At 51.8% G+C, this 27740-nt stretch overlaps 1 protein-coding gene across 1 annotated transcript in view; it reads left to right on the forward strand.

Moving 5' to 3' along the window:
- Positions 1–24981, forward strand: part of NEURL1 (neuralized E3 ubiquitin protein ligase 1) — a 71681-nt gene extending 46700 nt beyond the window's left edge. Inside the window, exons 2-6 of the mRNA XM_090278543.1 lie at positions 7391–7632; positions 8079–8400; positions 20204–20893; positions 24062–24208; positions 24724–24981. Of these exons, the coding sequence (XP_090134669.1) occupies positions 7391–7632; positions 8079–8400; positions 20204–20893; positions 24062–24208; positions 24724–24962 (1640 nt within the window). The 3' untranslated portion in view covers positions 24963–24981. The remainder of the gene's footprint in view (positions 1–7390; positions 7633–8078; positions 8401–20203; positions 20894–24061; positions 24209–24723) is intronic.
- The last annotated feature ends 2759 nt before the right edge of the window (positions 24982–27740 follow it).

Raw genomic sequence — 27740 nt, forward strand, 5'->3', positions numbered from 1 at the left:
ACTGGGGTAACAGCAGGAAAGACAATGGCCTCTGTCCTCCAGAGGCTCACAGTCCATGCAGGAGACGCACAAATAACCCCGAAGGCTTTTCTAGCCTGAAAGTGGCCCTGAAGAACACAGAAAGTGATCTGAGTCTCTTTCTCAGCTGTCCCAAGAATGGCAGTAACCTGAACCCCTCTGGGTATGGGGAAGATAAGTCAGTGCAATGTATAGGGGGGGGGGTGCCCTGGGACACTTAGTTCTGTGGAGAAATCAGCATTGAGAAAGGCTACTTGGGTGCTGGGTGCTTGTTAGGGTGTGTAGGGTGCCTGGAGGTCCATAGGAGGGCCCCTGACCTAGTCTAGGGTCGGAGAGACTTCTGGGAGGAAATGAGGTTTGCCATCAAGGCCTCAAGGATGAGTGAGAGAAAGGCATATATGGGTGAGGAGGAGGAAGAGTTCCCAGCAGAGAAATGGGCTCAGGTCAAGCCTGGAAGCAAGAAGCAGGTGAGGGAAGCGGGCTCCTTGAAGAAACCCAGAGAAGTCACATCTACCAATGATCCTCTGCTGCCCAAGCCCTCTCCCTACCTGCTCTCCCACCCTTAAATTGGCTCCTGAAGTCTTGCCACCAGAGAGAGCCTTGCTCAATGAATGCATGTAAGCTAGTCCAAGTCAGGACCACCCTGACAGTCTGGGATTAGGGCGTTTGGGATAAGAAAACAGAGGTATCTGGACTGAAGTGAGCTGATCATTTTCTTTGGTGGTGATGGTTGCTTTTATGTGGAAAATAAAAAAAACCTTGTGTTGGGATCAGGTGTTAAAGTTTGTAAAATTCTTTCACATCTGTGAGCTCACTGGGTCCTCACAACAACTTGGAGAGGTGGGTAGGGTAGCTAAGATGACCCCGTTTTACAGAGACACACATCAAGGTCCAGAGAGGTAATGTAACTTTCCCAAAGTCACACAGCAAGTCTGTGGCATGGCCAGGATTTGAACCCAGGGCTGCCTGCCTCAAGTGCTCGAGGTCATTGCTCCGCCCCACTGTCCAGAGAGTGAGACGATGCTGCCTTGTGAGGGATGCAGCCCAATTCAGCCGGCCTGCAAAAACAGGGCTCTGCCAGAACGGTTCTGGGGCAGAGCTTGGTTGAGGGCAGTGGGAAGGTCACTCTGGAGGCTACATTTTGTCTTCCCTGGGACCCCATGGAGAGACAGGAGTGTGGTCCAGAGCTGGTTGAGGGTCACCGAGAAGGCTGACCAGGCCTGTGTCTGGCAGCACATAAATGCCCAGGAGGAATGGGCTGTGGGGACAGTTTCCACTGTGTCATCAGCACCCCCAGCTGTGGAGGGTGCCCCACTATGGCTCCCAAGAAGCTTTCAAACCTGTCACTAAGCAAGGGTGCTTGGCTGGGAGCTCTGCTGGGAGCCAGATGGCAATATTGGGGCTTCCCCCAGGCCCAATACCTTGAGGCCTCAGGCTGGGACTGACTAGCACCTCCTACATCAGCCTTTCCCCGCTATACCTGCTGCCTTGGACTCAGGGGGAAAATGAGTGCTGGTATTAGTTGCTGAGTAAGGTAAAGGACCCTGAGCATGGCATGGGAAGACCAGGGTTCAAATCCCAGCTCTTCCACTTAATTGCTGTGTGACCTCGAACAGCTTGGTCAACCAGCCTGAACTGGAATTCATTCTTCCATAGGATGAGGACCTTAAGGGGTCATAGTATATATCAAAGTGCAGGGAGGGGGCCCATTTGGATGGCATAGGAAAGAAGGCCTGCCCCCAGCTGGTCCTTGGTATCTGAGCTGTTCTCAAGATTAATTCTCATTTTGCTTTCTTTCTTCCCCCCACCCCAGATCATAAAGTCAGCTGAGATGGAGAGGGGGAAGAGAGCAGAAGCAGGGGCACTGGAGGTTGGGGTGGGGACACCTCTGGTCAGGGCTGCCATGTTAGACACCTTTGAGGACACCATTCCTAGTAAAACCCATGAGAATGGTGCCCCCTGGAGGCATGCAGGGCAGAGCCTACGTGGCTACACATGGGGCCTTGGCCCTTGTTCAAAGAGAAATGATGTGGCCTGGGCTGAGGCCATGGCAGAAGGGAGGACAGGAGTGGGCAGGGCCCAGGGGTGTTTATTTCTGTGGAAGGATTGGCAGGTTGGGTGCTGGTTGCTCAAAGACTCCACTGGGGCCCGGAAGCATGGTGGAGCTGGAGGGTTGGGGTCAGGAGTTCAGCTGGGGCTTGCCAAGTCACAGGTGACCATGGCCCACGGGCAGGAGATGTCCAGGAGGAGAGAGGGTTTTCACATTGTCCCCACAGAGGTGGCTTGGTGACAGCTGTTCACACATAGAGCTTGAGTACAGAGAGAAGGAACTGAGGACAGCTCCCGAGTCAGCCCCTGTCCCCAGGGTTGTCCTGACAGCCTCGGAGACCATGCTGTGGGTGGGATGAGGCAGGGGACTTTGCAGGCCCAGGAATCAGTGAAGGTGCTTTGCAGCTGCCAAAGAACTCCCCTCTTCCCAGAGAGGTCACGGAACAGCACGCCACTTCACAGACGTGGAGGGAGCTTAAGGCCGAGAGTGGTAGGACTCCCCCCGGCTTGGAGGCTCCTGTTAGTCCAGACCCTTAGCACTGCCTGCGGTGGGGTGATGGGGGCTGGGCTGGTCAGAGATCCTAGCCTCCCTTTCCTGCATCTAATGAAGACCTGGTTAATTAGTGGTCATTGTTATTCTTTTGAGGTGTAATTTATAGACAATAAAATTCACCCTTTTAAGTGAATAGTTTGGTGAGTTTTGACAAATGTGTAAATTGTATAACCACAACCACAATAGGAACACTGAACACTTCTGTCACCATGAAAAGCTTCCTTTGTGCTGCTGTGTGCTCATCTCTCTCCGTCTTCCCCAAACTCTGACCCTTCTTCGTGTTTCGAATCAGACCCAGGTAGCCTTTTGAGTCCGGCTTCTTTCACTGGCATGCTCTTGGAGTTCCTCCTCCTGTCCGCCTTACCGCAGAGTGGTGTTTGCTGTGCGGATGTACCACGTTTTATCCGTCCACTCACCAGCAGAAGGACATCTGGGCTGTTTCCAGTTTGGGGCTATTATGAATAAAGCTGCTTTGCATTTATGTACTGGTCTCTGTGTGGGTATGTTTTCATTTCCTTTGGGTAAGTGTCCATGAGTGTGATTGCTGGGTCGTGCGGTGGGTGTTTAACTTTATGAGAAACTGCCAAGCCATTTCTCACAGTGTCTGCACCATTTTGCTTCCTAGCAGCCCTGGGCGAGGACAATGCGTGAAAATATGGTTTGCGTTTCTGTGTCTTGGTAGTAATACACATATCAGAGACAATATAATATTGAATATAATAGAATGCTGGTGTGCTACATGTGATGGTTATAGGTGGTCCATGAATGAACATTTGTTTCCATATTTTACCAACTATGACCATATTTTAATGTGCATTAAAAAAAATATACCCAGCACACCAGGCCCATGCTTTCTTGGCTATTACTACTAAATGTCCAAACACAACCTTGCAGTCAGATCCCCTGGGTTTGGCACCTAGAGCTTCTCCCTGCTTGATGTGACCTTGGGCAGGCCACTTAATCTCTCTGAGGCTCAGGTTCATCGTCAGTAACAGGGGCTACTAATGTCCTTCCCTACCTCCTAAGGTTGCTGAGAGGGTGAAACCAGTAAGTGTATGTAAAGCTCCTAGCTCATAGTCTGGCACATGTCAGCCCGTGAAAAGTTGCTGCCATGATTATTAGATGGGTATGGCCTGCATGTGATGGGTGTGTGTTTTATGTGCACTGTTTTGTACATCCATGTGTACGTGAAGCCAGGCGTGTGTGCACCGTGCATCTGGAAGGATGTGATTCCTGGTCTGAGGAATAAGGGAAAGGATAAGTCTCTCTTCCTTCTCTGTCTTCTAGGGCCTGAGTTACCCTCCTGTGCTCACAAGTGTATGTGTACACTCATGAGCGTGCATTTTGAGGTCATAGGTCTGGGTGCACATGGTGCCTCCAAGGACAAGGGTTCCCCTGTCCCTCTTCTCCATGTGTTCTGCGGTCAACCAGGGTGGCTGGGCTCATGCTACCCTTGCCCACCCCACATTGCCCCTGTGGAAGGGACACCCTGGGAATGACCCTTCCAGGACGTGGGTCTCTGGTCCCTGGGTGACTCCACTGTATTTACTCAAAGCCAGTGATTTCTATATCTTTACCCAGGGCCTCTGGGCCCCTGAGCCCCAAGTGGGATGGGTAGGAAGAAGGGGATGGGTAAGAAGAAGGGGAAGCATTTTGAAGGAATCCGAGATCCTGCAGTTGGTCCATGGATTGGAATCTGAGCAGAGGTTGGGAAGGGGGTACCCATAGAAGAGGCTCTAATCAGCTGCTGGGCTCAGAAAAATTTTTAAAAAATTGCTTTATTGTGGTATAATTGACACACACTAAACCACAAGTATTTAAAGTGTGCAATTGAATGGGTTTTGACATACACATACTCTCATGAAACCGTCACCACAATCAAGACATTGAACACATCCGTTAGCCCCATTGTCTCCTTGTGCCCATGGTAATCCCTCCCTATCTCTCCCCACCATTCCCAGGCAACCAATCTGCTTGTTTTCACTATAGCTTAATGTACATTTCCTAGAATTGATACAAATAGCACAGGATGGAGGGAGAGGAAGGGTTTTGAAAGAAATGGAAGTCCTGCAGGTGTATGCATTTTTTAAACTGGCTTATTTCATTCAGAATAATTATTTTGAAATTCATCCATGTTACTGCCCATATTAGTAATTCATTCCTTTTTTATGGCTAAATAGTATTCCATTGTATGGATGTACCACCATTTATTATCCATTCACCCAACAGGTATTTTTTTTTATGCTTTCATTTCTACATATGTATACATCCCTAAACAATATGTAACATTACTTTTTACCAGAAGTATTTTTTTGAAATTAAGAGTTAAGCTGTGCCTGAGGCTGGCATATGGGGTGCCTCTTCCAGGCAGGGCACCTATAGCCAGTGCCACCATTTGCCCTTCACTTCAGTTGTTCTCTTCCCTGGAATGACCTCCCCTGCTCTGCACTGTCCGGGGCCCACTTAGCCTCTTCCAGGTAGCCTTCCCAGACTGGGTCTCCTCTGAGCAATTCCAGCCCTCACTGCTTGATGGTTTTCAAAGCCCTTGAGCATTGTCTGACAATTCCAGTCCTGTCCCCTTGGTAAGAGCAAAGCAGCAGCCACCCCCATCTCCCACTTCATGGGTCTGGCACACAGGAAGCTGCTCCGGAGAGGCCTAGAGGTTGAGCCGTAGGGTATCTGGTTGGTCCTGGACAGTGGACACTGGTGTCTGGGGCCCTCTGGGAAGGAGGAAGCAAAAATGTAAAATGATGCAAAGTGATACAAATACAGCCTGGACTGAAATCTGGGAGGCCTTCCTCCTACTCTCTTCCCTCCCTGTCTTTCTCTCCTTCCTGGAAACCCCTCCTCCCCTTTAGGGAGCAGCAGGCTTCTGGGCAGGCCTGATGCTAACCACACTTTCTGCATTATTAAATTCCTGCCTCAGAAGACCAAAAATTGAAACATCCCAGGCCTCTGTCATATTTTGTGGCTTTCTGCTTCCCCACCTTCATCTCCCCCTCCTCCATGTCTCTTCTCAAGATGATGGGGTGAGCCCTGGCTGGTGTGGCTCAGTGGATCGAGTGCCAGCCTGCAAACCAAAAGGTCACCAGTTCAATTCCCAGTCAGAGCACATGCCTGGGTTGCAGACCAGGTCCCCAGTTGGGGGCATGTGAGAGGCAGCTGATCATTCTCTCCCTTTCTTTCTCCCTCTCTTCTTCTCTCTCTAAAAGTAAATAAATAAAATCTTAAAAAAAAAAAGAAAGATGATAGGGTAGGAGGGAGCTGCCCTTTCTGATGGATGGTGCACAGATCTTAAGGAAGAAATAAACATACCCCCAGCTGCCAAGGCTGTGCATTAATGCTGCTAGTGATGCTGATATATGTCTTAGGGCCACAGGGTAGAGGACACCCATTGTGCCAGAGAGGGGAAGTGACTTCCCCATGGTCACACAGCCAGTCTGACAGACACCAGTCATCTGACACCTTGTTCTATGTTCTTTCCTCTTTTTGACTTGTCTCCTGGACACCAAACTCACCTGTTTGTAAAGTGCCTTTTCCTTGACCAAGCCCTGTTCCATACCCTATCCCTGTCTGTAGAAGAAAGAGCTGTAGCTCCCTGGTTAGGGGTTCTTGAGTCAGATCTGATTTCTGTTAGGAAGTCTGAAGGAAGAGGCCACCTGTGTCTAAGATGCAGACAGGGCAGGGTGAAGAAGGAATGCAGCTGGGGTGGAGGGAAGTGGCCCTGAATGAGGGAAGGGAAGGGCGTGGTCCTGGGGCTGCAAAGCCTGCCCCACCCACTTTCCTGGTCTCCAGTGGCAGCCTGGCCTTGTCTGTCCAGCTCCAATGCCTTCTCCTCCTCCTCCCCTCCCCCAGGAGGCCTTCCTGAGAAGACCTGCCTGTATGTCCTTTTGGCACTTATCACTGCCTACCATTTCTACTGTAATTTCTGTCCACGTCTTATTTTCCTTCCTGACTGTTGGCTTCTTGAGGACAGAATCCATGTATGTTTCATGCCTATATTTTCAGTGCCTAGGACAGGGCTTGGTATTCAGCAGATACATGATTAATATTTGTTGAATAAAATAAATGATGGCAGTAGTGAGTGGCAATGTATGGCGGTAGATCTTGGTAGTAAATGCTGATTTGACACAAAGGTCGATGGTAGAAGGTAGATGGTCGTAAATACTAGTGAGAAATAGATGGTAGTTGTTTTTGGTTATGGTGGTGATGGGAGGTGATGGGTGAAGGATGAGGGTAGATGGTAATGGGAGGTGATGGGTGGAGGATGACGGTAGGTGGTAATGGGAGGTGATGGTTGAAGGATGAGGGTAGGTGGTGGTGGGAGGTGATGGGTGGAGGATGAGGGTAGGTGGTGGTGGGAGGTGATGGGTGGAGGATGAGGGTAGGTGGTAATGGGAGGTGATGGGTGGAGGATGAGGGTAGGTGGTGGTGGGAGGTGATGGGTGGAGGATGAGGGTAGGTGGTAATGGGAGGTGATGGGTGGAGGATGAGGGTAGGTGGTGGTGGAAGGTGATGGGTGAAGGATGAGGGTAGGTGATGATGGATAATAAATGGTGGTAGATAGTGAAGTGGGAAATAGCAGTGTAGGAGGAGGCTGGTGGCAAAAGGTGGCAGTGGTGGTAGGTTGCCATAATGGTGGAAATACTGGGCAGGGGGTGACTTCTGCTTACGTCCCATCTGTCTGCCCTTCCCTAGGAGACCCTAGTCCTGCTCTTGGACGGCCAAGTTCTCTGACACTGTGGCTTTTATTTATTTATTTATTTGCAGACTCCATTGGAGGTCCCTTTCCTGTCACCTCTCACCGATGCCACCACAAGCAGAAGCACGGCCCACCGGTACTGCCTGGCGGGGTGCTCCTGGCCACGCCGCTGCTCTTCCACCCACATACCAAAGGCTCCCAGATCCTCATGGACCTCAGCCACAAGGCCGTCAAGAGGCAGGCCAGCTTCTGCAATGCCATCACTTTCAGTAACCGCCCGGTCCTCATCTATGAGCAAGTCAGGCTGAAGGTGGGGCTTCCCTCCCCACTCTCTGTCGCTGCATCCCCCAGACCTCTGAACTTTATCCGCCCCCCCCCCCCAGCCCCAGCACTGCCTTCTGTTATAGCCACTGCTGTGCCCTGCACCTCCTTTCCTCTCTGCTGCCGCTTCTGCTCTTCCTTGCCCTTCTTCCTGTTCCCTCTTCCTTACTCCTTTCACAATCTTCCCTGCATGGCAAAGAAGGAAGCTGGGAGGGAGCGGCCATGGACTCTTGCTCTTGCCAGACTGGTGGGAAGTCTCCTGGGGAGGGAAAGGAGCCCAAATAGTGGGCAAGCTGGGCAGTGTGATTCTCCAAGGGTATCTGCTTGGGGGTGGTCTGCAGCGAAGGGCACACTCCCTTCCCCTTGGGCTCGCTGAAGTTGGGGAGAGGCTGGGCTGGGCTGCAGGCTGTCTGAGGCCACCCTGCTACCATCCAGATCACCAAGAAGCAGTGCTGCTGGAGTGGGGCGCTGCGCCTGGGCTTCACAAGCAAGGACCCCTCCCGCATCCACCCTGACTCACTGCCCAAGTACGCCTGCCCCGACCTGGTCTCCCAGAGTGGCTTCTGGGCCAAAGCCCTGCCTGAGGAATTTGCCAACGAGGGCAACATCATCGCCTTCTGGGTGGACAAGAAGGGCCGTGTGTTCTACCGCATCAACGACTCAGCCGCCATGCTCTTCTTCAATGGGGTCCGCACTGCCGACCCGCTCTGGGCCCTGGTGGATGTCTACGGCCTCACGCGGGGTGTCCAGCTGCTTGGTGAGTGCCTGCTCTCTTCGGCCCCTTAGGTGCAGGGCACACATCTAGGTGTGATTTGAAGGGGAGCTTAGATTCTTCTGGTTGCTCCGGGGCCCCCAGCACGGCTCCCAGTCCAGGATCCCTCCCACCTCGCTACGCTTGTGCACAAAGACTCTGGGAACAAGTGAGCCCATTGGCAAATTGGCTGTGTCTCCAGAAGGAGCCTGCATGAGCTTCAGCTTTCTCATCTGTGAAATGGGTTGGTGGGAAGAATAAAGTTGGTTAAAGAGGCTGCAAGTAAAGTGCCCAGCACAGTCCTGGGTCCCACGTGAGGGCTCTGCCAATGCCTGTTCTTCTCATCTCCCACCCTGCAGAGAAAAATGACTTCAGAGACTAGAAGCAGTGCAGCTCTTCTTTTCAAAACACCTTTATTTGAGTAGAAAAGATGGGGTAGGGGGAGACTCTGAGTGTAAAAACAAGTAATCGTCAGAAGTCTTTCTGTTTGTTAAGTTCCAAAAACAAGGAGGCTGTTTTTATTAATTGACAGTTTAGGAAGTTTCTGGTTTTCAGTTCAATAAAGGTGTTTTTACATTCACACAGACATGCTAAGGCCCTTCTGGGTCTCAGCAAGCGCAGCTGAGAGCTCAGGCTGCCCAAGGATAACCTGCCTTTTGTTCCTTCTGTGACATGGCTTACCTGTAGGGCTCCTCCATGCCAGTGACAGAAAGGGCTACAGAGTCAGGCAGGCACTGGCCTCATGCTATTAGTACAGCTAGTGCTCTGAGACCTCAGTTCCCTCATCTCTAAAGTGGGGGTAATGATAACTCTTTCCCGGGTTCTTTTGAAGGGTCAAAGAACTGAGTTATGTGTGGCTGATGTACAGTAGGTATTCAATGACTGTCACTCACCCCTACTCATCTTGGAGTGGGCGGTGCTTAACCTAAGGTTCAAGTTCAAGCGAGCACCTTCCTGCTGCTCTGGTGTCCTCAGGGCCCCACACTTCAGGCCACTGGGGTCCCAAAGCTTGATCCTGTGCTCCAGCCTGGAAACTTCTGTTTGAGCCTCAGTCTTCTCATTTGTAAAGCAGTTGGGAATACTATGACTTAGCCCAGGGCTTGGCCACATGGTGGGAAACAGAAGAATGTCTCAGTTTTTGAGGAAGTCAGTCTTTCTCAAGTTGTGGGGGTGGGGGGTAAAGGAAGAGGGGCAACATTCTTGCTTTCCCCTCAGCAAAGACTGTCCTTTCTCATAGTCCCAAAGATCAAAATCCCCCTTGGGCTTCAAGGCCCAGCTCATAAGCCACCTCTTCCCTGAAGCCTTCCAGGGTAGGATTCTCTTCTCCGTTCCCCGTGTCCCACCGCATGGCCCCTGCACTTCTCTATGTGCTGAGGCATTGACCGAGCCTTGGTACAGCCATATGTCTGTTCCCACACCAGATGGGGACAGCCCTGAGGGAGAAACCTGTGTCTCAACCAGCTGGTTCCTCTCCAGAGTGCTGTCTTGTGCTGGGCGTGTGGAGGATGCTAGGGAGTATCTGCAGGGTGGGTAGGGAAGAGTGCTGGGGTGGAGAGATGACTTTTTAGATAAAGGTAAGGATGTGGGGGTTGCTGAGGTAGACCCAGCCTTGCTCACAGACAGCCCAGGCCCACGGGAAATTAGGGAGGGCAATGCAAACACGCCAGCCATTATCAGAGCATAACATAAGACAGTAAATCGCTAACTGGTATGGTCATAGGGTCCCCTCCATCTGCCAAGATGGTTTCTCTCCAGTTATGTCATTTAACCTCTCAGCAGCCAGCCTGGAGGGGGTGATTTTTTTATCCTCATTTGACCGGGAGTGAATTGAGGCCCAGGGAAGGTCTGGCTTGCCTTCGTAGGGATGTGGCAGAGGTGAGACTTGAACTGGGTGTTCTGATGCCAAAAACAGTTCCTTTCCAATTACCCTCCAGTGGGTTTAAGCATGAAGGGAGGCAGGAAGTCAGAGGAGGTGGAGGTCAGTGAGGGAGGATGGAGTCCAGGAAGGCTTCTTGGAAGAGGAGGCTTAGTCTGGGTCTTCAAATTCCAGGACAGTGGGGTGGCAGGGCGGGGATGGGATAAAGGTAGTGGGGATAAAGGGGACATGCCAAGTGAGATGGGGCTTCCAAATTTCAGAGGCTGAAGGAGGGGCCTGGAGAATAATTTGAAGGGCTCCTACTTGAGGCAGAGCCTAGACAACCGACCTGACTCAGTCCCATTCCCCTCTTTGACTATAAATGGGTTTTCATGCAGCATTTTTAATTTCATTAGGATTTCCCGTCAGGCTCCTCTCTGTACACCTGATAACGCTAAGGCCCCAGCTGATTCCCGTCCCAGCTGTAAACCACCGTAATCCCGGGGCATTTTCAAACACCGAATATGGCCCCTAAATTCAATTAGCAGATTAAAATATCTTCATTTTGTTCTTCCTTAGTGGATTTTTAAAAAAGATACATCCAGGATATCTCTGGCAGCTGGCATGCGGCTCTATACCCTCATTTGGTGCCCTGCCCTCTGGGTGTGCCCGCTGGCTGACACAGTCTCGGGGTCCGTTTTCCTCCCTCTCCTCCCCACTGTGCATGTCCCCCTCTCTTCTTTCCTGCCACTTCAATGCACCTGGGTCCTCCTGAGCCTCCGTCCCTCCTCTGAAGACATCCCTCTATCTTGGTGGCTCTGAGGATGGGCCTGTCTTCCCTGAGGTGAGTGTCTTCCACACAGGTTCCTCATCTTTAGAGGTTTCCTGTCAAGCCTGTCCCTTCCCCTCCTGCCTTTTTCTGGAACCTGTGGCCAAAGCCCTCCAAACCCCACCTGGCCAGTATCTGCTCCTCAGACCAGAGACACCCTGGGGTCCCTGACATATAGTAGGTTCTAAAGGTAGGCCATGGATGGATTGGCATCTCCCCTGACAGAGTGGAGGCAGGGTTGCTGTCTGTCCCTGACAGACACCTCCAGGAGGGCACCCCATCCCCAGCTCCCCACCATAACTATAACCTGAGGCCAGTGGGGGCTATCCACTGGCACCCACGCCATAGCCCCCGGCCTGCTTCAGGCCTTCCAGGCGCCTGTATGCAGCACCCTTTTCCCTTGGCGCACCCTGGCCCGAGCCTGGCTGGTCTCTCTAAGAATAATAGCTTCCTAGCTCCAGGAAGAAGGACCTGCCAGCAACTAAATAAATACAAGTTTTATGGGGTAATTAATATAATACTTGGAAAGATAAGCTCCTTTCCCAGTTTTTCAAACCCTCCTGCTCTTCTCAGAAACGTTGGCTTCGGAAGAGCAGCCATGGGTCATGGCAGAAAGCTGGTGAGCCAAGATCCACTTATAGGGTGCTCCTGAGCACCTTTCTGTGACCACCACAGCCGAGGCACTATACAGGGGTCGGGGGAGACACAAGAATTGGAAACCCCTCTCCTTGAAGAGTGTTTATGTGGTGGTGGGGAGAGGCACACCATATAACTGTTCTGAGGTGACCTAAACCCAGTCCTGCAATTAGGGGTATGGCTGAAGAGTAAAACTGAGGTGGGGGTGGAGGGGGTGCAGCTTGGAAGCAACCCAGGAGGACTTCCTGTAGGAGATGAGTTTCAAGTCAAGAACCAAAGTAAGTAAAAAGAATGGACTGGTTGAGGAGGAACAATTTAGGCCAGACAGGAGGGGTGTACATAGGCACTAAGGCAGGGTATTAGCAGTCACTCAGGGAGCAGATCCTTCAGGGGAGGGGGTGAAGTGGAAAGGTAGTGGGGTGGCTTGTGGAGAATGGATGTGTACAGGTGAGGGAGTCCATGAAAGTCATAACTTTCCAGCAGCTTCTGGACTGTCAAGTTTTTCAGTAAGAGGAAACGTGGCCCAGAGATGGGGAGGGGCCTGCCCAAATTCTCCCAGCCAGTCAGAAGCCAGGCTGGGCCTGGATTTCAGATCTCCCAGGCTGATCTGGGCATAGGGTCAATGTGAGAAGATTTATTGCCACATCAAAGTGATACTGGCTGAGCCCTGGAGGGCATTAGGTGGGGGCTCCCAAGGGTGTGTGGAATTCTGCTTCTTCCCAACATCTGTCTGAGTTCCCAGGTGTTGATAAAAGACCTCACCTTCCTACTGAGGAGAGAGATGTACAGAGACTCTCAGGGTTAGCTCTGAGGGTCAGGCTGCTGCTGGGCCAGTCCCTTGGGTGGCGGGCCAGCCTGGCTGTCCTGCAGGGAGAGGCTTAGGCCTCTCTGTAGATAGGCCGTGGGTCAGGTCTCCCCTCCGGGTGTGCCCAAGCTTGGAGGCATAGAGTGTGAGCCATCTCAGGCTGGCTAAGGACCACACTGCCATCTGCGGCTTCCGCTTCTCAGGCTAAACCAATATTTACCTTCAGCTGTGGCTGCCAGGGGCTGAGAGGCAAATATTAGTTTAAGGAGCCTGAGCCAAGCTCCTGGGATGGGAAAAGAGCTGAGGATGCTGATCGCGATTTCTTTCTCTTTGATAGTTTTCATTTCTTCTTGATTCAAAAATTATCTTGTTGTCCCTTCTGCTTCAGACTCTTCCAGGTACTTTCTTTCTGCTCACCCCAAATTCTGCCAAATATATCAGGGCCCCAACCCAAACCCATCCCTCCACCAGGAAGACTTCCCTGACCTTCTCTGTTCTGGATAACCCTTCCTTCTCTTGGCCATTTGAAGCACACACAGGTCGAAGTGGTATTGGCAGTTCTGCATCATGCCCTGCTCCCCAAGGACTGCATAAAACCGCTATGTGTATATAGTGTAAAGAAAGTTATTATTGTATCCATTTTGCAGATAGGGAAACAAGGCTCAGAGAGGTCTGGCACTTTGCCCAAGGTTACACAACTTGGTAGAGCTGCACCTTGAGCCCTGGAGTGTGTGCTATATTATTTCCCAGCTTCTCTAAATATGAGTCCATCTGGTCTCTCTATTAAGTCTAGATTCCACCAAGTGTGGGGACTGTGGCTCTCCTTTGTCTTCTAAAATAGAACTTACGAGAGTGCAAACCATCAGGGATCAGCTGCCTACATTAGGTACAGATAGGCCACCAGGGTCCCAGCATGCTTGAAGAGGGGCATTGGGTTGCCCAGCATCTTGATTCGGTGGTGAGGATTGGGCTGCCTGTCTTGCAGCTCCGTGAAGGCTCCTGAGGGCTGTACGTATCTGGTTCTGTTGTTCATGGTATACTCTAGTTTTCTACCGTAATGAATATATAAAGTGCAACCATATATCATTGCCAACATTGAATTGTTTCTAATGTCCAGAAATGACAATTTCATATGTTTCCACCTAGTATTTCTTTGGCTCCAGATTTAGCTCCTTTAGGACCTTGGAGAGATCTGTAGGAGAGGGGCCGGGGCCTGAGGGACAAAGCCCTCATTTCAGAAGCAGGACATCTGGCTGAATCAAAACTTGACTCAGCCACATACTAGCTTTTGGCAAGTCTCAGCTTCTCTGTGTCCCAACCACTTCATCTATTATTTGTATATAATTTTACACGCACCATTTACGTCACAGATAGCCTGTGAGGCTCACAGATATGTAAAGGTGTTTACACAAATGGGAAGGGCTATTGTTTTTAGGTTAAAAAGGAATACCTAATTTATAAACATCACCAAAATAGACAAAGCCCCAAGTGAGTTCTCTCAGGGGAAGAGGGAGCCTTAAAACCAAGTCCCTATATCTGAATGAAAGTCAAACCATGAAATCTAAATTGTTTCTTGGACCAAGATCTATGGTTCTGCAGCTGGGTTCCTTGGAATGCTGGGGCTCTACAGAGGCACTTCTTTGGTGGCTGAGTGACAGGGCTCTGTGGCCACCTCTTAGACTTCAACCGGAGCTTTTGGCTCCATTGGACAAAAGGATTCCATTGCTTCAAAAAAGTTTCAGAACCACCAGATCGGATGATTCTGAGACTCTATACATCTAAGATTCTATGGCTTGAAGATTCTATAAATCTAGGAGTCTATGACTGGGACATTCTGCCCTGCCCTCTATGAGCCTCAGAAAGTGTGTGTGTGTTTTCTCCTAGCTTTCCTGTGGTTGGATTTATATGGAGAGGGTGGAGGTGCATGTGGGTTCCGGGGTACTTCCCAGAGGGGTGGAGAACCCCTCACCCATCCAAGCCATGCACCCGCCCTCATGGCTCCTTTCTGTGCCCGGTGCCAGATGGAGATCGGCAGGAGGATGTTTATGGAGCCAAACAGGGGCAGGCAGATACCCGCCAGCCGGCTTGGAGGCTGCAGGCTGACCCGTGGTTAAAGATTATCCAGAGCTCTGGACGTGAGAATCTAAACAAACAAGACTTGGGCTGATGGCAGGCCCTGCTTCAAAGGAACACCCCCCCGACACCCCCGCCCGCCCGCCCGCCGCCACTGCCTGCCCCTCAGGCCCTCTGCACTACCAGGCCCTGCTTTGGTTATACCCTGCACTGGCTGTCAACACATGGGAGGGCCTGGGGGGCCCTGCGTGAAAGCCGGCCCCAGTGCCCTCCGCCTGCCCCTCCTCCTTTCCCTTCCTTCCTCCTCACCACTGGCCTTGCTCAGACGATTCTATGGGCGTTTGCTAACACACTTTTCCCACCCGAATGCCTCTCACTTCTGTCCATCAGTTTAAACCGTCTTGTCCTTCAGGGCCGAGGTCAAATTTTTTTTTTTCCAAGATGCTGTCTCTGACTCACTCTGAAACAGGAAGAAGGACCTCAGCCTCAGCTGGAAAAGGGATATTTATCCTAAAAGGGACTTTTATCCTAAAGAAGAGAAGGCTCCTTTTCCTTCTAAAGGGGACCCCAAGGAGTAGATATAGGGCCACATATGGATCCACACAAGGAGAGGTGTCTAATAGTCATAGTTGTTCAGAGGTAGGAAGGTGGCGAGCTCCTTGTCCCTAGGGGCATTTTAGCCAAAGCTGGGTGAGAATCTGGCAGAGATAAAATAGATTTCCTCCTCCTTCTTTAAGGTCCTGTCTAACCCGAGATACTAAGAATTTTTGTAATGAAATTGTATTCGAATATTTTCATGCCTCTAAGCTTTCAAACTATCTAAGGGCTACTGGCTCTCCAGGGCCCAGGTCTTGGCTTCTCCCTCTCTCCTTAACCGCTGCCCAGGGTTGTGCACACCATGGGTCAGTGTGCTGGTGCCGCAAGGGGAGAAAACCCCTGGCCCGGGCCTCCCTGCCCTTTGCAGGGCCTTCTGTTTCTGCCCTGCCCAGGGGATCTGCAGAGCCACCGCCAGGCAGCAGATTAGGCAGAAGCTGAAGACTAACAAATGCCTTCCTGAAAAAGGGGACAAGGGAGGGGGGCCAGCTTAGCAGCTTCTCCCATGGCCTTGTGCTGCCCCTCCCCCCATCATAAAACCTCCAAAGTGGGCAGCCATGTGTCCCAGACACAGATTACATAACTTGTTGCTTCCAAACGTGGGGCCATCCCACTGCTTGGGGTTATAGGTTGCCTGTCTGGTTTTTTCAAGCTGTCTCTCTGGGCTCAGTCCTGGGATGCAGTTGGTCCCATGGTGTTCTCCCCTGGCTTTGGGAGTGGGGACCCTTCCCTGACCTCTGACTTGATGTCAGCTCACTCAGCTGTGACCCTTGCTGTTCCTTTGGAGGGGGCTCTGGCCAGCTCTTCAATCTCAAGTTTCGTCTATTTCAGGGCTCTGGCTCAGTTGGGCACACCGATGGGATTGTTATTTTGGAGCTTGCTGGCGGCCGGCAGCTGCTCCTGACCCCAAGGGGTGGAGGGGATGGGAGAGAAGACATAGCTGGGCTGGGCACTGGCCCCAGGGATTCCGTTTTTAGCTGTTTCCCAGCACCTCCTAACTCCTGCAATATTTCAGACAAGGTCAACACTTCCCTGCCTCTTCTCCTTTCTCTCTGTCCCCTACCATTTCTCCTTCCTTCTCTTCTTTCTCCTCAAATCTCCACTTGTAGCTTCTCCTTCCTGGTCTTCAGTCAGCAATGTCATTGAGTGATTTTGTCTTGGGTATCCATAGTGACTGCTATAAAGTCCTACATCAGGGTCCAAAAAGTTCATTTCCTGAGTGCAAGTGGACCTGACTTTGGCTGGTAAACTCACCCTGACCAAATACTAATATCTGAATTTATCAAGGACTCAGGAACCAGGGGCTTCACATGCTACCTCTGATCCCTGTAACAACATTGAAAGGCAGGTGTTATTACCCCTGTCCTCTCCATGAGGGATCTGAGGAGGAAGGTTTCTTCTCCACAGGCCACCAGTCAAGTGCTAGATCGGACATTTAATCTTGGGTCTGGGTCATCCCAAAGCCCCTGTGCTTTCTTCTGAGCTGCTTGGCCTGTAGAAGATAATAGTGTCTCTGATATTAACCTAGTAATTGTTATATGGCAGGTGTCTACTAGGTGCCCCGTGTACCTTATTCCACTTCATCTTCTAATACTCCGAGGGGAGTATTAGAACACAGATTTTGTACCAATCAGTAAATGCTGATTTCACTGCTGAAGAAGAGGGGCCTAGAGGTTAAGCTGTTTACCCAAGGTTGTATAGCTAGGAAATGGCAGAGCCAGGATTTGAATTGAAGCTGATGACTTCAAAGTTCTTGCATTTACGCTCTTGTCTTGTTTACCAGTATATAGAGACTGGTTGCTAAAAAACCTGAGCTACTCTTAAGTTGCATTATTAGAAGTACAGTGTATTTATCAAGGGAGATGATGGCCACACTGCCTTGAGCTGGTCAGGGCACATCTAGAATACAGAGTCTGGTTCTGTTCATTTTCTAACAGGTGGGAAGTTATGTGAGGAGTTGGAGTATTCCCTGAGGATCGTTGTCTTCAGTATGGGGCTAAAGCAGCAGTTATAAACATAAGGAGGTATATTTTAGTTTAAGAGAAGGAAACACTTTTTAAAAGTCCGAGTAACTCAACAACGGCACAGGTTGCCTGGGAGATAGTGAGCACCCAGTTGTGGGCATATTCAAAGCTCCGTGGGCTCCGACTGATTGTCCTGAGTGTGTGGGGGTGGGGAGAGGAGTGCGGGGTGCACATGCGTGTGGGCCCCTGTGACAGCCTTGTTCCTGTAGGCCCTCGCTGGGCATCTCTGAGCCACTTGCTTCTACCTTACCCAGCTGTCCCTGTTCCTTCCCCTCGGCCTCGAGTCCTCAAGGCCACCATCTGGAATCCCTGAGGGGTTGGGGAGCAGGGACCCTCTGTGGTCCAGGTCAACCCACAGCCTTCCCCAGGCCCCCACTTTGTCTCTTGTGCCTCCTCCTCCTGCTCAGGCCCTCCTTGCCTCTGCCCCTCTGCAGCCCCCCAGCCTGTCTGCACCATCTCTGTCGCAGAGTCAATTCACTGGAATAATTGCATTTTCCGGTCGGCTCCCTTCTCCTTGCCAAGCACAATGCTGGGAAATCCCAACCAGCCAGGCCCCAAGAGGCTTCTCCAGAGAGACAGGGCACTTGGGGGAGGGCCTGGCACCCTCTCCTTGCTTCAGCACGAACAGCACTGTGCCTGGAAGGGGCAGGGGCCTGGGTGGGAAAGAACAAAGACAGGAGGCTTTAGGGACTGTCTCTAGATTCAGCTAGAGCTGGGTTCTGGCCTCTGTTGGCCATACTAGTCCAGGCCCCCCAAGTCCTGCTCTCACACCAAGCTTCCCAGCCATCTTTACCGCGTTCCTGGAGAGAAGCACAAGCATAATTTCTCCCATGGGGAGGCTCAGAAAAAAGGCTCCCAGGGAGGGATTGGCCCATGATGTGGCCCACGGTGGCATTAGCCAAATTTGGGAACTCCCACAGAAGGGGTTCAGTAAAAAATGAGGGCTTGAAATGAAGACTGTGGCATCGGGAGTTGGACAGACCTTGCTTCAAGCATGGACCTGCCACTTGGTGGCTGTCACGAACACCTCTGAACTTTATCTGCACAGTGGGAACACCTCCAAGGGAAGCTTTAAGGATGAAATGCAGGGCTAATTCATTGTGCACAATGACTTTTATTATAAATTACAGGACTCCATAAAGGTGGACATAACACAGCCATTAAAAAAATATGGTGTTAGCTCTGGCCAGGTGGTTCAGTTGGTTGGAGCGTCAACCCGTATACCAAAAAAAGGTTGCGGGTTTGATTCCCAGTTGGGGCACATACCTAGGTTGCAGGTTTGATCCCCAGTCAGGGCGCTTGCTGGAAGCTACTGATCGATGTTTCTTGCATCGATGTTTCTCTCTCTCTCTCTGTCCTTCCCTTCCTCTCTAAAAGCAATAAAAATGTATCTTTGGGTGAGGATTAAAATATATATAAATATAGTGTTAGAAACATAATCATTGGCATGAAAAGGTATATAGGACATAGTAAGCAGAAAAGCTAGCTTTGAAAAGGGAATCTTTGTGGCATTGTTCTTAGTCTGGAGTCCATGGCCATGGATGGCTTTATGTGATTCATACATGCTCTAAAATTATCCGTCAAATTTAGGGAGAATGTGCATTTTTCTGAGGAGGGCATAGGTCAGAGTTATCGCATTTTCAAAGGGATTTGTTACCCATACAAGGTTAAAAACTACTGGTGTTTACATAGCATGATTCAATTTTTGCATTAAAAAAATGTAAGCAAAAATTATTTTGAATAAAAGACTGCAAGGTCCTGCATCCAAATATTAATAGTATTTTTCTCTGGATGGTGGGTTGACAGGCGATTATTTTTTTCTTTTTGCTGAACTGTCTTTTCTACAAAATACAATCTGTATGACTTGTATGATTAAAAAGAGACAGGTTTTGATTTCCTTTTAAGTCACTTTCAAAAAGGACAGCTTGGATAAACTCGCTCAGTTTCTCTCAGCCGCAGTGTCCTTCTGTGGCAACAGTAACTTCAAAAGGTAACTGTTAGGACAAGATGAGACAGTTTATGCAAAGAGCTGTTCTAGGGATGTCAGCGGTGCATTGAACACATTTATTTACTGCTTGTCTACGAAGTGCTCAGGCTGTTCTAGCTGCTGAGAATAGAGAGAGGGCTACAGGAGTTAAAAGTTAAAAATATCTTTTATAAGCCAAACTATTTAGAAGAAATCATTTTAAATTTTGTTACTGGGACCCCCATATTTGAGTCCCTTTGTGCATAGTGGCCCAAAAGAAATGCATGAGCAGGAGTTTGCAGTATAGACCCCAGTGGAGTCTTAAGTCACAAATTATATAGGGCAAAATCACAAGACAGGGTGTGTGAGTGAGTGAGTGAGTGTGTGTGTGTGTGTGTGTGTGTGTGTGTGTGTTAGGGAGTTCCAGGTTGTGCTGGAAGCTGATTGGTTGTAAGTGAGGTAACCGTAATAAATCCTTCAGGTCTTGAGGACAGCTTTGAGCTCCACTCTGGCATCCCTCCGATTTCATGGAAAAGTTGCTGGCGGGTGTTTCCACCTTAGGGTTCAGGCGCTGAAACATAACTTAGGTCAAGATGTTATCTTTAGCTTGCCAGAGGTCCAGACCTGTGACCATTAGTCAGGTCCTGTGTATTGTCTTCTGCTGCCTCTGGGTTGAGGGGAGAGGCTATGTCCACAGAGGTGTGTGTGTGTGTGTGTGTGAGAGAGAGAGAGAGAGAGAGAGATGATTTCTAGAGCTGGGATTCAAAGCTAAATTTAAAGTCATAAAGACCCTTGGTTTCAATTTCGGTGTCTTTGCTTCCTGCCTTAATCTTTTGCTTAAGCAAATGGATGTTCTGCACAACTTTGGTTGCCTACTTCCTCCTTAGTCCTTAGCGTTTTCAATGCCTTTAAAAGTCTGGTGTTTCGTTGGTGAGTACTTTAAAAACTAGTTGGAGGCGCAGGCAATGGGGACTGACCCCTTTGTGGCCTGCCTGACGGTGCCGGTCTCTTCCCTCCCTGGCCACAGAGAGCGAGCTGGTGCTGCCCGACTGCCTGCGGCCGCGCTCCTTCACCGCCTTGCGGAGGCCGTCGCTGCGGCGCGAGGCCGACGACGCGCGCCTGTCGGTGAGCCTGTGCGACCTCAACGTGCCGGCGGGGGAAGGTGACGAGGCCACCCCGGCCACCGGCTGTCCCATCCCGCAGAACTCGCTCAACTCACAGCACAGCCGCGCGCTCCCCACGCAGCTCGATGGCGACCTGCGCTTCCACGCGCTGCGCGCCGGCACACATGTCCGGATTCTGGACGAGCAGACAGTGGCGCGCCTGGAGCACGGGCGCGATGAGCGCGCGCTCGTCTTCACCAGCCGGCCCGTGCGCGTGGCCGAGACCCTCTTCGTCAAGGTCACGCGCTCGAGCGGCTCGCGGCCCGGCGCGCTCTCATTCGGTGTCACCACGTGTGACCCCAGCACGCTGAGGCCTGCTGACCTGCCCTTCAGCCCTGAGGCCCTGGTGGACCGCAAGGAGTTCTGGGCTGTGTGCCGCGTACCCGGGCCCCTGCACAGTGGCGACATCCTGGGCCTGGTGGTCAACCCCGACGGCGAGCTGCACCTTAGCCACAACGGCGCCGCTGCGGGCATGCAGTTATGCGTGGACGCCTCGCAGCCACTCTGGATGCTCTTCGGTCTGCATGGGGCCATTACACAGATCCGCCTCCTTGGTGAGTGCTCCCGGCCACGTGCCAGTCTCTTCGACAGCACCCTGGGGCTGGCCTCAGCTGCCCTCAACACAGCCAGCACTGAGCGTTTCCTGGAAGAGAGAGGGGGCGACCCTGGTAGGGGAAGAGAGGGGCCAGCCTATCACAAGGAGTTGCCAGACAGCCACAGACACTAAAACGAGTTCTGGGTGGGACTCCATGGCCCTCAAATGTCACCAGATGCACCCTGGGGATGGGAGAAAAGCGTGGAGTTTTGAGTTTCACGCTCAGAATCTGATTAACCTACATTCCCAAAGATGTATAATACCATAAACAGGCCAGGTACACACACTCTGGTGGCCACTTAAAATGGAAAAAATAGTGTTTCCACCAGCAATTAACTTTTTGGGGCTCAGTTTCCATTTCTCCCAAATGATAATAAAGGCTTCAGCTTCTAAGTTGATTGTGTGTCCAAATAAGAAGAGGTTGGTGTATCAGTAGCCAAATGCCTGTGTAGGGTGGTGCCGGGGTTGGAGGCCTGTGGGGAATCCTTGGCAGAGGGCCTTGGAGGACATGGGGCTGCGGAAGTCTGAGCTTTACTTTCCGGGGTTTGAGTGGACAGACTTGGATGTGGGCTTGGGTAAGCCATGTTTCCCAGAGTGTCCTCTGGGTTAGTTGTCTATGGAAAAGGGCCCTTGGGTCAAAAAAAGCTTGGGAGATACTGAGTTTTTAAAAACGGCACTTCTCAGAGCCTTTAGTATGCAGTGTGAATCTTTAAGGTAGGAGTGGTAGGGGTTATGATGCACAGTCTTTTGAAACCAATTGGATCAGAAACCTTTTTTGCACAAAGCAGCCCCTGGAATCTCTTACCCCAGAGTGGGCTAGTATTCATGCTTTCCAAGGGCTGGTCTGCTAATCATTTGCAGCAGACCTGGCTGGTTTCATTAGGCTCACTTGGAGAACCCACTCAAGTGCAGATTCTTGAGTACCTTCAGAGATTTTGATCCTGTAGATCTTGGATAGGTACTGGGCATCTGATTTTCTTCTTCTTCTTTTTTTTTTTTTTAAAGCAAGTTTGCTTAGACAAGTTTAGAGACCCCTGGGCCTTACAGCCCCCAACCTACACCTCACCCCAGGGGGCTTCATAGGCAAGATAATGTGTGTATGTGAGTGTGAGTTACACTATAAGATTGGCATGCTGTGTGTAGGCACATGTGAGTAACTAAATGCATACGTACATGTATTTGTGGATGTAATGCTGTTGGTGAGTGTAGGAGTGGGTGAGCAATCAGATAAAATCAGTGGGAAGTTCCTACTCTGTTCCAGAGACCAAATGAAGATGACGTTAGAAATAAATTTAAAAAGAAATGAAAAGCAATGAGACTGGCATGCTAAGATGTTAGGATTGAGGGAAGATAACTCAGGAAGGAATGGAAAGAAATCAAACTGGATGAAAGCCATCAGGAAGGAAGGAAGTTGGGGGTGAAAATTCAGGATAGAGTAAAAAGAAATCGGACCCTGTGCAGGAAAAACATCAGGCTGAGGTGAAAAGATATTTGGCTAGACTCACCAGAAGCCACTGCTCCTCAGATGAGGGAGATGACATAAGGCCAAGGCAGTCTCTTGCCTCAGCACCATCTAATAATAGATAAGTAGCTTTCCGGTGAGGCTTCTGTTACCCAAAGAGGCTTACTAGACCTGAGCAAAGGAGCAGCTTAAAAAATAAAAATAAAAAATCAAGACTTAAATGTCTCAAGAGGTAAGTGGGTCAAGATGGGTGTTCAAGAATAATCATTCAGAATTCAATATATACTAAAGAGAGTGCTCTTTAGCTGCTGGAGAATTGGGTGTCCTAACCGGCAAATTGGTGTGAGGGGATCCTGACTCTCCAAAAGAAAAACAAATCAGTGACAATGTATGAAGCATAACTGTTTACCTTATAGAGGAATGCTTTGCTTTGTTGAAGCCTAAGTGAACTAAGAATAGAAGACTATTTTTTTCACTCTAAAACTATAGCCAATTTCATAGTTAATGGTGAAACACTAGAAGTATTCTCATTAAAGTCAGGACTATGCTAGGGATGCCTTTCATTATTGTCTGGAAAATGCTAGGCAGTGCAATAGGTAAGAAAAGCAAGTAGGAGATATGACTTTCTAAAGGAGATAATAGTTAACTTGAAAACTATTAACACTAATAAGAGGAATCCTCTGGATATCTAATGAATAGTCCTAGAAACAATGACTATAAAATGGATTAGAACAGATAATAATAAAGATCTCATTGAGTACTTCCTTGTGTCAGGCATTATGTTAGGGGCTATGGGAGAGTCACAGGTAAATAAGATTTCCTGCTCTTAGGAAGCTCATGGTTTAACTATAGAAACAAAGCTGCATTCCTGGGCAAAGGACAAATAATACCCCAGAATCTGTGGTGGTTTAATCCTTTACATATGGTGTGTGTGGCTGGTCAGCACTGAAGAGAATAGTATGGTTGTGGTGGTGGTGGTGGTGGTGGGGGAACAAGGCTTCCCAAAGGAGAGGAGTTGAGGACAGCCCCAAGAGGCTCCTTGGATTGTTAGTTCTTTGTGGGCCAGGGCTCTGTGGGTCTCATTCCCAGTTTTATGTATACACAGTATATGGTACCTGGCAGGCCCTAGGAGAGGCCTTGTTGGAGGGAGAAGGGAGAGGGGAGGGATGAGGAAAATAAGCAGAAGAGGGAGAGGTGTGAGGGAAGGAGGGAGGGAAAGAACATGGGACAGACAAGTGTGGGAGGTGGTGAAGGGCATTTCAAAGGTGCCAGTGCAGAGGAGAAGGTGGGTGATATCTGGGGACAGTGAAGGAGAGCACAGGGCTCTGAACAGGAGGGTGAGGCTAGGGCAGAAGGGTCATTCTGGGCTGGAGGAAGGTGACTTGGTTCTCTGGTGTGGGAAACCTTGAAGGTCAAGGGTGCATGGGGGAGGGTAGAGGTGGGCATCTGGGCAGGGGGCTTGTCTGGAGACAGCTGATGTAGTAACACCAGAGGACACGTGGCCCTCCAGTTTGTGGGTGGGAACAGAGAGCTGGGGCAGTGTGCGGAACCCTGACCTGAGCCCAGTGACTTTCTCTCTTGGGGACCTCCTGGAGGGGCAGAGACCCCAGCCTTCTCCCAGTGGGCCTCTGAGCTGCTAGTGTATCCCTCCTTCCCCTTCTGCAGGCTCCACCATCCTTTCCGAGCGCGGCATCCCATCACTTCCATGTTCTCCCGCCTCCACGCCAACCTCGCCCAGTGCCCTGGGCAGCCGCCTCTCTGACCCCTTGTTCACCACCTGCAGCTCGGGACCTCTGGGAAGCTCTCTTGGCGGTAAGTGGGCCGGCCCCTCCAGGTCGATGGTGTCTGTACCAGACCCTCTAACCTGAGACGCTGGTGGGGGAAGGCAGGCAGCCTGTGTCAGGGCTGGGGCCCTGGAGGAGCTGGAGTGTGTTCAGCGAGCCCTTGTTGGGTGTGTCCCATCCTGTCCCTTAGCTGGGTACCATTCTCCAAACGACATTTTTTTTTAGCGCACAGGGAACACCAAAGGATAGGACAGGTGGGGCCTGCCTTAAAAGATTTTGGGCCCCCTTTCTTCCTCCATCTCTCCTCTTTCTCTGTCACTGCTTCATGGACACCCCGGCCCCTTGTCTGAGAGCTGAGGGGCCAGCAGTGGGGCTGCCCAGAGCACGTCCCTCCCCTCTTGTGTCCAGGAAGTTGGGCTGTCGGAGTAAACAGGTAGCTCTGATAGGGGGTAGGGGGAGCAAGAAGCCAGGGGTCTTTATTCCTGTGAACCCGGGACTGGGCTGGAGCAAGCCTCCCCTTGACTGGTGCCCTCTCACTCCCAGGGACAGCTCCCAACTCACCGGTGAGCCTGCCCGAGTCGCCCGTGACCCCGGGCACAGGCCAGTGGAGTGATGAGTGCACCATCTGCTATGAGCATGCAGTGGACACAGTCATCTACACGTGCGGCCACATGTGCGTCTGCTACGCCTGCGGTCTGCGCCTCAAGAAGGCTCTGCACGCCTGCTGCCCCATCTGCCGCCGCCCCATCAAGGACATCATCAAGACCTACCGGAGCTCCTAGCCCGCTGCGGCGCCCCGCCCCGCCCCGCACGCCCGCCACCTCAGACTTCGGCCCCGCTCCAGCCGACGGGCAGACCAGCGGGGGCCCTTCTCTTCTTCCTCGTCTTGGAAACTCTTTTTCCTTCCATATTAAACCTGGGAAACTGAGGCCCATGAAGGTTTGGGGAGGAAAGGGGTATCATGCAGGGCGGTGGGGGGCAGAAGCGAATCGCCTGGCAGAAGGGAGGGAAGGCGCCTACACTTTGTCTGCTTTCCTCTTCTCTGCACCCAGCTCTTCCCTTCATGCTGGGGGACTAAATTGGGGTCTCAGCCTGTCCTAATCCTTCCCCGTGTGGGACCGACCTCTAGGAGGTCCCTCTAGTCCGTGTGGCAGGCACCTTTGTGAGAATTAGAAGGTGTGCCCTTTCCTCTGGGCAACTGTGGCCCTGAGGCAGGGCACGTGGCGGGGCTGGTGGAGTGTGGCCTGGACATCAGCTCCAGTGGCTCCCTCAGCCCGCTGCCCTTGAGCAGTGCACAGCCTGCTCCCCAGCAACCCTGGCCGGCAGCCCCTGGGCTGCTGCCTTCCTCTGACCTGCCCCCACCTTCGTCCTCTCTTCCGGGCCCCTGCCTGGCAGCCAGGGAGAGAAGACCAGCGACTCCCTGTCACCATGCAGGCTGCCGCCTCCAGGCTGCGCCGCCTCCCACTCGCCTGGGAGAGGTGGACGTGCAGGCCGCGGATGGCTCCAGGTTCTGAGCCCCTGGCCCCGTGCCCTGGCAGAGATGCGGAGGGCCCCATCCTGGTCACAGCCTTTCTGCCCCAATCATCTCGCCCCTGGGGTGGGCTGGAGAGCAGGGTCTGTCTTCTGTCAGGGTCTCTAGGAATAGTTTGCATCTCCTCTCAGTGACCAGTCCTCCTGCATCTCAGTGCCGGGTGTGGCCTGGCTGATGCTGAGCCACTGTAGGGCCCTGGGCTGGGGACAGGGAGGTTTCCTGGAGTAAGACCAGGCCTTTCTTTTAATTTATTTATTTGGGTTTTTTTTTTTTCCCCTTGAGAGGGGGTGAGTTCCCACCCCTCAGACCCCTGAAAATGATGCCCTGGTGTGCAGGATGCCTAGAGGGCGGGGGGTGGGCAGCATTTCCTAGACTCCAGCCCGAAAGTCCCGTCCGTAGTTAGCTGTCTGTGCTTATCATGAGTTAGAACTCCTTGAAAAAGGACTGAATTGGGAGGCCTCTAGGCAAACTGTGTCCGTTTTACACAGAGGCAGCTTGAGACCCCTTCATTCCCTGGGGCTGGTGGGTCACCCGGAGCCACCAAGTGCCCTTCCACCTGGGGCTGGAGCAGGGTTATTCTAGTTGGCTCTACTATGTCAGGAGGCCCAGGAGCTGGGAAGGCTGAAGGAGGGGAGTGTGGCTTGGGCCAGGGAACTGGGCTGGGGAGCCTAGTGATAGCAGACAGGGAACCTGTTCTTAGGAAAGGCATTCCACCCCCAGGAAAGATGGCGGGGGTTGGGGCTGGGCCCCAGCACCTCTGAGTTCTTCTCCTGGTTTTGGGTGGAGGGCGTGCCCCTCTGCCTAGGCTACAATCATCTCTGCCCTGCCCGCCCTGTCCGGATAGGCCATGGGCTGGGCCAGCCCTCAAGAGCCTTGGCCTGGTCTCCCCTCAGCCTCCCAGCCCTCTGCCCCCTCAGATGCCTTTTTACGTCCATCAGAGACCACTTTTCCCTGTGGCTGGCAGAGCGTGGGACTCTGGACCTGGCAACTGACCAGTTGTGTGGTCTGGTTAGGTCAGAGAGGTCCTCTGTGCCTCAGCTGCTGCCTCTGCCAAAGGATTGTTTGGGGAGGGGGACGACTTTGTGACCCTTAGGAGTTCTTTGGTGAGGGGCTGCTGTGAGGTGGGGTGGGGTGGGCCAGCAGTGGGGGTCAGGATGCCAGGACAGGCCTTTGTCCTTGCCTTGCAGTGGGCCTTTGAGAAGTGATAGTTCTGCTATGGGTCTCCCCAGTTTCTGGCCCCCGGTGACCCCTTCTATGGGGGTGGGGTGGGGGAGGTGGTGGCCCCATCTAGTCAAGGGTCCCATTTCTGAGGCAAGGCTAGGTCTTAAGTGCAGGAGCTGCCTGGCCTGTGGGTGGGGGAGAGGAAGCCATTGTCCCATTGTCTGTTAGCACAGGGTAGTTGCTGCCTCCTTTGTGAACTTGGGTCGCTGTGATTGTCAATAAAGGTGATTTGTACCAGCCTGAGGGCTGTGCTGTGCTGTGTGGACAGCTGGGGAGGGAGGGCCAAGTGTGTGTGGTGTGTGTGTGAGTAGGGGGGTGGGGGGGCGTTGGTGCTAGAGGGCTGGGTGTCCTGGGTATGGAGGGGAGTCAATCAGGGTTGACTCCCTGGAGTGGGGAGGCTGAAGCATGGCCTGGGGCTTGGACCACAGGGGCCAGAATGCCAGGTGAGCCTTGTAAGTTGAAAGGGAGAAGCCACTGCCCTTTGGTAGCCTCAGGTCCCTGGGCTGTTGAGGTGCTGTGTTTGTTGGGGCAGGAGCAGCAGGAGTCCATAAGGCTGAGCTGGCACCAAACCTGGCCAGCCACCCTGTGGGCTGGCAATGCCACCTAGGGGGTAATGGAAGGATGACAGGACCTAGGTCAGCAGGGATGGTGCTGATCTCAGCAACGGGGTCTCCCCGTCCCTCACCCCTGCCCCTCAGCTGAGCTCCCATTGGTGGGTGCTGACGCCTATACCAAACAGATGGCTCAGCTGGGCAGAGAAGGGAGGCCTCTGGCCAGATATCTCTAAAGATCTCTGGCTGGCTGCAGA

This window comes from Furipterus horrens, unplaced genomic scaffold (assembly GCF_987537825.1).
Source record: "Furipterus horrens unplaced genomic scaffold, mFurHor1.1.pri manual_scaffold_5, whole genome shotgun sequence".
NCBI lineage: Eukaryota > Metazoa > Chordata > Mammalia > Chiroptera > Furipteridae > Furipterus > Furipterus horrens.